At 41.3% G+C, this 11,134-nt stretch overlaps 1 protein-coding gene across 1 annotated transcript; it reads left to right on the top strand.

The window, feature by feature from the left end:
* The first annotated feature begins 7,413 nt into the window (after positions 1 to 7,413).
* On the top strand, positions 7,414 to 10,813 carry nkx2.3 (NK2 homeobox 3). The gene is made up of 2 exons (XM_054600425.1): positions 7,414 to 8,105; positions 9,294 to 10,813. Exons 1-2 carry the CDS (start codon positions 7,712 to 7,714, stop codon positions 9,941 to 9,943), a joined length of 1,044 nt encoding a protein of 347 aa, XP_054456400.1. The 5' UTR covers positions 7,414 to 7,711; the 3' UTR covers positions 9,944 to 10,813.
* The last annotated feature ends 321 nt before the right edge of the window (positions 10,814 to 11,134 follow it).

Genomic DNA, 11,134 nt, shown 5'->3' with positions numbered 1-11,134 from the left:
CAGAAGTGACTAGCCAGTGAACACAGTTGAGCATATAGTTGCTAAAAAGAAAGATACGTTTTTCTCAGTAGTTGGTGGAGACCAGCAGAGCAAAAAAGAGAGATTGGAGTAGCATTCATTAGGTGAGCAGAAAACACTACTGAAAATTAAAGCTTATGGTTTTCTGTGTATGCTGGATGTGTAAATAGGAAACTGTTTATACTGTTACAAGGTGATAATATGACTCCGTTGCTCCTAAATGGGCATCAAAAGGAATACTGCTTTAAAATCAGCATTCGTGAAATACATCGATGGTTAATAAATCCCTAATTAATTGCTGCCCACTAACAGTGTACTTAAACAATCAGTGTTTCAGATGTGCCTTGGTTATGTTTTAAAGCTGTGTTGTCTATGAAGATGGGTTTGTTCAAATTTGCTTCGACACTGTTTGACTTTGTTTGGCTTGTAATTCTGCTTTTGTAAATAAATAAATAAACTGATCTTGATCCTGATACTCCAATTATATTTATATAGAGAGTTATATTCCCGATAAATTAAAGCGAGCTAACTAAAAAGTAATGCTTTTAGAGGATATACACTGGCCATATGTATTTTCACAATGTAACTCAAAGGTTTTCCTTAATAATGGCTTATTTCTGATTTATAAAGCATGAAAACATGATTTATTAACCATTAATAAAGCAGTAATCACTCTTTAAAGAGTATACTGTAGAAAGTAGTTCAATTAACCCTAATACCAGTTATCACAGAACACTGACCTACTATTTTCCCCTCATGTTTGCCCCAGATGTTATTTACTTTCTCCATACCTGGTACCACCCCCACTCGTCTCCCCGCTTCACTTTGACAGTAGATGTTTTCATTCTTTCCGACCAGGTGAGGGAGTCTCGTATGTTAGCTATCACTGTCAGGTCTGCAATTATAGGATTTGAGCTCCCAGAACAAGGCTCGGGGGCCCGGTGCAGGGTTAGGTGTGTTCGTACCGGCGAGGCCCCGGGACCACGGTCCAGGCTGTGATGTGAAGTGTGAGTCAGAGCACGGAGTGACAGGAGCCGCCTCTGGCAAGACAGTACCCACAGGGGGAGTATGTCACAGCCACATCAATGAGTTAGTCAGCCAAACATTCATAGGCACTCTCTCTGCATTTTCCTTGACATTGATATGTGGAACATTTATTTTGGCATCCAGCAACCAAATGCAAATATGACAACGAAAAAAAAGGAAAGTGTGGTGCCAACAAGGTTCCTTTTATCACAGTGTTTTCTAAAACACACAAAGGCACACATTCAGGCACAAGACACAGTCACATTCCAGCTACGGTATCACTGAAACACAAACAGGAGCGTGTGCACACACACACACACACACACACACACACACACACACACACACACACACACACACACACACACACACACACACACACTGCAGCACATTCCAGGGGGGACGCTGCAGCACTGCTCGCATGTTGCAATGGCCTCTGTGTCTCCGGGTCACAGAGCTGTGGTGAGTGACCACCTTTTTAGCTCCCCGCCTTGTTTGTTTTCCAAAGACAGTGTCATCAATTCTCTAACAAGGGACTAGACACAGCAACAACAAGGAGCACAGGACCTCCCTGTTGCTCCCTGTGTAGTCCAATGACTGATGGAGCGTGCATGCAATAACAGACATCAGTGCTCTGTGCGTCCGACTACATTCCGACTCGTGTATTGGTGTGTACATGGCTTTGTGTGCTTTATTTGATATAGTGACATGAACAGTGTTTTTCTTCCTAGTGCATGCGGACTTTAACACTGAGCTCTTGGTAAATCTGACGAGAGGTGTGCACCTGAGTGACAGGTGGGTACATTGGATTAGTGTATTGTAATTCAATTTTAATTCAATTTTCCAAATAATACAATAAAGGCGCTGTTAAGTGCAAATTCTCAGAGATAGCACCAGTAATACACCCTTGGCTATTTACTTTTCACAAGTGCAACTCCATGAATGTAACAGTCGCAACAACATTTCCAATGAAAAGAAGATAAAGTGAATTGCGGTTTCATTTGTGTTTAAACTTGCTGAGATAAAGGCCATACACCGTCTGAGATTGTCTTTCGAGAGAAATCCTGACAATGTCACTACATGTGCCGCTCACACAGAATAAAGGAATAGTTCAACCTTGTGGAAAATACGTTTTGTTGTGATTTCCTAATATAATATTTATTATACAAACATGAGAGTATCAATCCTGTCATCTAACTCTCAGCGAGAAAGTGAATGGATTGCCATATTTCCAAACGTTGAACAATTCCTTTATATAATAATAATAATAATAATAAACTTTATTTATGTAACACTTTCTTAAACAAAGTTTAAACAGACTTTTCACATATTTGATCATCATGTTCAACAAGTATGATAATGTCTATAAAGGTCTCCTAATATGCTTGTCACTCAATGCTTTTCACTGATATGGCCTTTACCCTATAAGGCTGGGTGGAACCACAAACGCAAGGTCTACAGTGTGCTATTATATTTGATTGATGTTGTCTTTTGGCAAACTCAGGCTCTCGGACCTCAGCTTTATACAAATATGCATGCAAAGAAACAAAGACAGGAAGTGGAAGACTCATGTCTAAATTTTTACCCTCAGTGCTTATTTTCTGTCTGCATAAAGCCACAACAATGATAGGTGACAATACAAACCGGACTATGTCTATAATGATATCTAAAGATGTGATATTTTTTAATCCACATGGGGAGATCTCCATGGGAGGTTTAATCCTCCCAATCACAGAGGCCGAAAGTGCATTGCTTGCTGTTTTATACAGTAATTGTTTACAAAAAATGAACTTTATTCATAAGTAGGCTGAGTTTTGCCAAAACAAACTGTCACTTTGACAAAAATGCCCTCATGGTTGCTGGAGAAACAGTAGCATTTTCTTTCACGGATGTTTACTGTTTGAAGCCAAAATGCACGCATGCTTTTATTTAACGGCAACGTTGTATTTCCCAAGAGAGCCATTACTGCCTGAGCTATTTAGAGAAAAATCCCTCCTGTGAAAGCTGAACTTAATTCAACCTTTTGGTATTTGGGATACATTTTCCAATGCTGAATAAGACAGAACATGCAAGCAGCTAAAGGGAACATTCAAGGCTCACATATCCTATCCAGCTAATCCCGCCTTCCTGCAGTGTCTTTATCTACATGGCCTGTGTGAAAGCAGAGAGCATAAGCATATTTAGGTTGCATGTTTCCTCCCAAACTCCATTCCCAACACCGTAGATCACAGACATTACAGCCCTCACATCCCCCTGTTAGCGCTCATATATACAAACACACACCTGCTGGGACAAGGCCGTCAGGGAGAGAATTACAGCAGGCTAATTTATGAGACCCCAGGGAGGGCAAAGGGCAGGGGACCCAGACTGGCACTGACAACACTTCCTCCTTTCACGGTCTCCAAGTTAGACCTGTGATACACAGAACAGGACTTTGGTTTTCTCAAACAACATCACCCTCAGTCAGTCTTTCAAACAAACAATCCAATTAGGGAATCCTTTTTCCTAACCTGGTTAACACAATGAGCCCCGAGGGGACTGTTGCAACAACATGCAGGTCAGCTAGCACCTTAGGCCCAGCCGCGACTGTGGAATATTTGGCACTTTCGGAGCCGAAGGTAAGTGGGCGAGAAAAGGGTTTTGCTAAAATTCTGTCCCCAGGCTCGCCTCTGGCCTTACTCATTTCCTCCAGAGAGAAGGCGCTGTCATCCGTCACACGGACCCAGGCAGGGGCACAATAGCACAGTCTGGGTCCTGGCTGCTGACACCATCACACAGGCTGCTGATAAGACTCACCTTCCGGGACCAAGGAGAGCTCAGCTATTACGAACACACAACAGTTTGGTCCTATGCCATTCTCGCAGATGACCATGAAGTAAAAAGTGGAAAAGGAGAGTTCATTATGAGGCAAGTAAGCTCTGCATGTAAATTGTGATTTCTTCTATATATTTTTTATACTACGCTTATGTTTGTGGCTTCATTCCTTCCACATTACAACATGCTCTCCTGATGCAAAACGCTGGGAAAAAGCTATCACACCTCATCACGCACAACATGCAAAAGAGAGATCATGCAGACGCACTTGAGCCAATCTATTTTCCAACTGGAAAAAAAAATCAATTCCTGTTATTGGCTTACTGTAAGACAAATGGATAGTCATACTTCAGTTCCTCATCACACTCCTCCACAGCTGCTTTGTAGAAAGGTGTTAAGTGCTCCTCTACAAAGCTCTGTCGACTCATAACACACGTCTTCTTGAGCACCCACACGCGCTACACACAGCCCTGCACATGTACAGTGAACCCACAGACGCTGGAGGTGTCGATGCTGTCTTTGCGCAGAGTTACCACCGAGCTAAAACCATCAGATGTGGCTTGACAGACGCAGAGACCACAGGGGAAAGATAATTGCAGTCATTACCAAGTCATCAAACTTTCATTTTGTGTTCAGGGATCTGCTGTCTTTAGAGAACATTCAACCCTACATCTCCAAGGTGCGACGGTGTTGTGGGCCTTGCAACCTCATATGCTGATATGACTATACACCTGCCATTCTGCAAAAGACACTGCTTCAACAGGTTAGCCTACCAGTGATATGGCGAGATGGTGGGGCAACAAGAACAAACACGTTCAGCATTGCTTGGCAAGCCATCATCTTTAAAGAACTCCACCAGAGGGTGAATTGTGAAGGAATGATTTAAATGTGCCTGCTACAGAAGTGGAAAGTAGTATTTTTTTCATTTTTTATTTAGCTTTTTTTTTTTCATTTTCTCTTTGTTTTGAGTGCAACAAATGTCTTCAGAGCTCTGCAGTGTTTCGGTGCTGACCTCTACTGTTGACCTGACCTTGCCCAGCTTATCACGATGATTCTGAAATGAAGATGATGTATTGTGGGGTCGCATTCAGCACCTCGGCAGCTCCTTGACACTCTCTGAGAGTCTGGGTTTTGTTACAGGCAGGAAACAGACTCTTCCGCTCAGTAAACACGCTTCTCTGCTTGGCCACTCTCGGGCTGCCGGTGGCACGCGAAGACCGCCGATGATGGTCAGTTGAGGACTCGAAAAAAAAGGTTGTGTGTGCGCGTGCGTGCGTGCGTGCGTGCGTGTTTAGGGTTGACACGCCAATTGCGCCATTCTCTGCGGTAACCCCGCGTCTCTGACCCGTGACGCTTTGAATTGACATGAATGAAAAGCTGCAGCGACCTGTAAGCACCGACTGCTCTCTGATCAGTCTCTGACAAATAGTTCAGTAACAGTGTGAGACAGTCTGCAGCCTTTTCTCCTTTCTATGAAACCATCTGAGCCTTATCGACCATTATAGATCTTATTTGCACCTAAACTGTCTTTTTCTCGTCGTTTGTATGCAACGGACACTGATTTCTGTGTTTGGTCTGTTGTCTCTTTGAATCATTGCACCCAATAAAAAAAAAAAAGGATTGGGTAAATGTTTGGGAAACAAATGTAACAGATTTACAGCCTTTTTTTTTTTTTTTTTTTTGAGTATTTCTACGAGCCAATACATTCCACTTAAGTCCTCGTAAATCTCCTATAGTAAAACGTGCAAAAATCCCCTTCGACATTGTGAAAATGATCAGTGTTGTCTTTAAAAGTGATTATTGACAAAGACTATAATGTTAGCTGTTTAAGTCCCAGGGCGCCATCTCACCTGACCATCCCAAATCTCCATTTCTCCCTCTTTTTTTTTTTTTTAACTGAAGCTAAGACCTTGTGTACACTAACGCCTATTTTCTCCGCAGACCAAATGCCTTTAGCCTGCTGCTCCACTTAAACGGAGAATTTTAAAAGACATGGATCTCCAGGAGAGGAGAAGACACTAATCCAAACAGCGCCGTGTTGATGGTGAGCGGATGAGATTATGTCGGCGTGCCTCCTTTTCTTTCCACCCGGGTTAGGAGCGATGGGCCTTCAGACCCTGGCGCCTGCACTTGGCCACGGACTGGCGACCGGCAGAGAGAGAGAGAGAGAGAGAGAGGTGTCCCGTTACGGCGAGTTTGCCCTTTGACCCGCTGGTACAATTCCTATTAAGAGATTCGTAAAGAGAATTTTCACATATTTTTTTTTTTTTTTATCAATTAATGATTTATTAAATAGCAAAAAAAACTTGTTGGGAATACTGTGAGCCTGCTAACATGAATCCGTGACTCGGGTCACACATCCAGAGTAAATCACTTTTTTGTCGTATACATTTTAAAAGCAAATGACATTATTATGATAATAATGTAAGTATTATTATTATTATTATTATTATTATTATTATTATTATGAGTATTATTATTATTATTAGTAGTAGTATTATTATTATTAGTATTATTATTATTATTAGTATTATTATGAGTATTATTATGAGTATTATTAGTATTATTACCATGAGTATTATTATTATTATTATTATTATTATGAGTATTATTATTATTATTAGCATTATTATTATTATTATTATGAGTATTATTATTATTATGAGTATTATTATTATTAGTATTATTATTAGTAGTATTATTATGATAACCCTACTCAAAGACATTTCGAAAAAATCTATTGAATAATTATAAAACTATTTTGCAGCTACAGTCAGCCTCGCCTTTACTCGTTCGTTTCATGAAACGAATAAAATCTATTAAGGAAACTGTCTTAAAAAAACAACAACCCCATGGCTTGTTACCACAAATACTGACCTAAGATCATGGAAAAGCAAATGTTGGTGGAAAAAGAACCCCACAGCTCTCTAAACTTAAGGAGCACTAAATTAAGCACTACATTTATATTCTTCATATCTCCTTCGGTTGCCAATGTTATCTCATTTCCCACAGTTGCGGCATATTATCTTATCCATGGATTGCGGAGACAGGAAACGAAGATATGCCTAATCTTAAAAGCACTGCAGTGATGATGGGAAGAACTGTGATGTCGTGGGACCATTCAACAGAGACAAGGGGATAAATGAATGATACTCGAGTTAACCGGATAAATTCAACAAAATAAATGATTTACCAAAAGATTTTTCCCGTTTAAACGTTCAAAAAAAATGTAAAGGCTTCTGTGCTGCCTTTTTGGTTTAAGTGTTTTCTGTTGAGAACACACACAAAAAAGATGTAATACAAACTTACCTTTAACACCTTAATCAGTCTGAGGGGAATCGATAGTGATATTATAATTTATAAATTAGGCATTATGTCTTCCTGACACACACACACACACACACACACACACACACACACACACACACACACACACACACACACACACACACACACACACACACACACACACACACACAGAGGCACACACACACAGAGGCTGTCTATCGGTCCCTCCCCCGCTCCAGGACGTCACTGAAAGGGAGAGGACAGCATCTTGGCTGACCCAGCTCTTTCTCGAGATAACTGAATTCAGCCAACCAAACAGGATCGACCTCTCTGTTCCTCTCTCAGCCCTGCAGCAGTAGACACACAGCTTAGGGAGAGGGATGTCACAGCTGAAAGAAAACCAGTCCTCCTCCGTCTGGATGAGAAACAAGCAGTGCGCGTCCATTGCTCACGCCCACGCGATACGGGATATTTACTTATTTTACGCGCAGTTCGGAGACAATCTGGTCCAGTTTTTTGCCCTGTTGACTGTCTGATCTCTGTCATCTCTCCGTTGGTGGTAATAATGCTCCCCAGCCCGCTCGTCACTTCTTCTTCCACCACGCCTTTCTCTGTGAAGGACATTCTGAAGTTGGAGTTGCAGCAGCAGTCTCAGTCTCAGCAGCAGCAGCTCCAGCTCATCTCGTGCTTCGGTCTCTCCGGTGCGCTGTCACATCCGGGAGCTTTCCCAAATAAACCGTTCCGCTCCCACTCACCGCCGTCCTGCATGTTGGCCGGGAGGGACAGTCCAAGTCCCATCAGCTCCGGGTTCTCGGAGGGCGAGGAGAGGATGTCGTACCTCAACACGCTCACGGCTCAGGACCGGCTGGCAGACTCCGGTCCGCCGGGGGAGATGTTCGGCAACCCGGCGCAGAACCACTCTGCAGACCTCCGGCTGGAGACCGAGGACCAAGACAGCAGTGAGTACAATGATGTTCATCTAAAGCTAGGAGGATGATGATGATGATGATGATGATGATGATGGTGATACCTTTCGTTTTTATAAGTTATTGTATAAATAATAGCACAAAAGTAGATTCATACGTTCATTAGCATAAATATTTGCTTATTTTGCACAAAAACATTAGTCCTACATGGAATTTTCTGAACCGTGTTTGATATAGATTGCTGGATAAATATATACTGAGAACTGACAAGTTATCATGTGTTGATTGCTGTATACATAACGTTAAAACGATCGCTACATTCACCAAATGAGTGAAAACATTATCAACTGCTAAACTGGAACTAGATTTAATAATAATGTAAAATTACATTAAAATAAAAAATTAAATCCAACAAATAGATTTAGGCGTTAAATTGCATATTTTTGTAAATATACTGTATACAGTACATAGGCCTTTAGCAACCCTGCACGTTGTTCTTTGCTATTCATTCGCTGCAGGCTACTTAGTCACTGGGCATAAAGATTGAAGACCATTAAGTGTTTTTTTTTTTACATCTGATTAGTATTAACAAATAAACCAAAATTAATCCATAAACAATCATTTCTAGATATTGCCAAATTAATGTGCATTCAAGCGTCACAGAAATCGGCAAATTTACCTTAAACTTTCATTTTACTGGTATATGTTCACTAATGAATTGAGAAATTGTTTTCACTTTTTCATTAAGTCCTCTTTGAAACCAAGGAAGACTTCAAACCAAGTTGTGGTCTAATTCCTAATGAATAGTCCAATTTTAAAAAAGGGTGATTAAGAAAGTTCCAATCCAGTACACTTTACAATAAAAAAAACAATATATATATATATATATATATATATATATATATATATATATATATATATATATATATATATATATATATATTAAATTCATATTCAAAGCTCAATTTTGTGGGGAAATTATGCAAATTATGGGTAATGTAAAAATTAAACACAAAAGATGCTACGAGATAGACTTTCTTTTAATGTATTTAAGTAAGTCTTTTTTTAATGAATTCATTTATGTGAATTTTAGTGTGATTAAATTGGTAAATCGTAGAGTGTTGGATAATAATAATAATAATAATAATATGTATATATGCATAGTTAACTCGTTAAGCTGTTAAGCTCTGACTGAAACGTAAACGTGTCTCCTCCCCGCAGAGAGCTGCGGTGCTCTGCTGGGTGACAGTGATCCAGACTCAGAGAAGCCCGCCACCAAGCAGCAGAGGACCAGGAGGAAACCCCGCGTCCTCTTCTCCCAGGCTCAGGTGTTCGAGCTGGAGCGGCGTTTCAAGCAGCAGCGGTACCTGTCCGCCCCGGAGAGAGAGCACCTGGCCAGCTCGCTGAAGCTCACCTCCACCCAGGTCAAGATCTGGTTCCAGAACAGGAGGTACAAATGCAAGAGGCAGCGGCAGGACAAGAGTCTGGAGATGGCAGGTCACCACCACCACCACCACCACCACCACCACCCACCGCCGCCGCCCAGGAGGGTGGCTGTGCCGGTGCTGGTCCGGGACGGCCGGCCTTGTCTGACCGGATCCCAGAACTATAACACTTCTTACACAGTCGGAGCTCCGAACCCGTACAGCTACAATGGCTACCCGGCCTACAGCTACAACAACTCGGTGTATACTAACACTTACTCTTGTACTTATTCTAGTTTACCTGCTCTGCCGCCAAGCAACACTCCTGCTAATGCTTTCATGAACATGAATTTGGGAAACCTCGGAGCACAGGCGCAGAGCCAGGCGGCCCAAGGATCACTGGTCACACCCTGCCAGGGGACTCTGCAGGGCATCCGGGCCTGGTAGCACAATACGAGCCGGGAGAGACTCCTCTGGGATGGCTGAATGGACTCAAGCATGTAAACCTAATCATCTAATGCACAGTTTAAAACTCTGGCCTACGAGGAACCCATTGACTGAGATACAAACCATACACAGTATATTGCGCATTTTTTGTGTAAGCCACGATGTTTAAAAAACGAATTAAACCTGCTGTTGGATGTATTATATTGTCGGTTTAAATGTCGCCGCTGAGCAAAGACTGTGCGTTGTGCGGTGTGGCCCATTGGTTAAAAAATGGATGTGATGTGCAGCACAGATAAAGTTAAATTGTATGTACATTTCCATACTACACGTTTCTACGCGTAAGGTGTAGCCCATAACAAAAAAAATCCATAATTGGCCTAAAATGCCCAAACATTCAATAAGATCTCTAAAATGAATTGCAAGAAATAACAAAGTGGACAACAATGGCTAGATACTGCAATATTATTAAGTAATATGCTTTTTTAACTTTGTAACAGTGTGATTTATTTTTGGCCAGCAAACTTTGTTTTACTCTAAAATACATGTGACTGAACAGGAGGCTATGTTAACAGATTAAAACGGCCTGGTGTTACACTGATGATCATTTTCACTGATGATGAAAGTAAATAATACAACAAAGATAATGACACATGTGGTTATTTGCTTTGTGTGTGTGTGTGTGTGTGTGTGTGTGTGTGTGTGTGTGTGTGTGTGTGTGTGTGTGTGTGTGTGTGTGTGTGTGTGTGTGTGTGTGTGTGTGTGTGTGTGTGTGGAACGACCGAGTAGCCTACACTTTTCTGTAAAAATGTACGCTTCTATGCCTAATATAGTAAGTCTCTGATTTGGCAGGTGTGTTATTGCATTTCAACATTTATATCAGTCATGAGGGGAAGCCCAAATAAATGAATGTTAAGTTGAACTTATTCTGCGAAGTTTCTCATCGTCTCTCAAACTTTTTTTTTTTTTTTTTTTTTCCTGTGAGAAAGCTTGTGTTAGACTTTGGTCTGAGACAAGAACCAGAAACAGAGAGAATTTAGAGGCTAGCTAATGTCCGGTCAGGATTCAGGGATGGACATTAACCAGACAGCCTACATCCTCGGGACCCACAGAGCGAATAACCTCACAGAACTTCAGATGATTAATATTGTTGATAGAAATAAAATAAAAAAAACTCATTGAGGAACGACACTG

Source organism: Anoplopoma fimbria, chromosome 6 (genome assembly GCF_027596085.1).
Source record: "Anoplopoma fimbria isolate UVic2021 breed Golden Eagle Sablefish chromosome 6, Afim_UVic_2022, whole genome shotgun sequence".
Lineage (NCBI taxonomy): Eukaryota > Metazoa > Chordata > Actinopteri > Perciformes > Anoplopomatidae > Anoplopoma > Anoplopoma fimbria.
The sequence above is the reverse complement of the archived record's forward strand: the minus strand, read 5'-3'. Positions and strand labels throughout refer to the sequence as shown.

What these genes read in the sequence shown, in the direction of transcription:
- nkx2.3 (XM_054600425.1), top strand. Translation starts at nt 7,712, where the DNA reads ATGCTCCCCAGCCCGCTCGTCACTTCTTCTTCCACCACGCCTTTCTCT. An exon ending in GACCGAGGACCAAGACAGCA is followed by an intron (nt 8,106 to 9,293) that starts GTGAGTACAATG and finishes TCCTCCCCGCAG; the next exon opens with AGAGCTGCGGTGCTCTGCTG.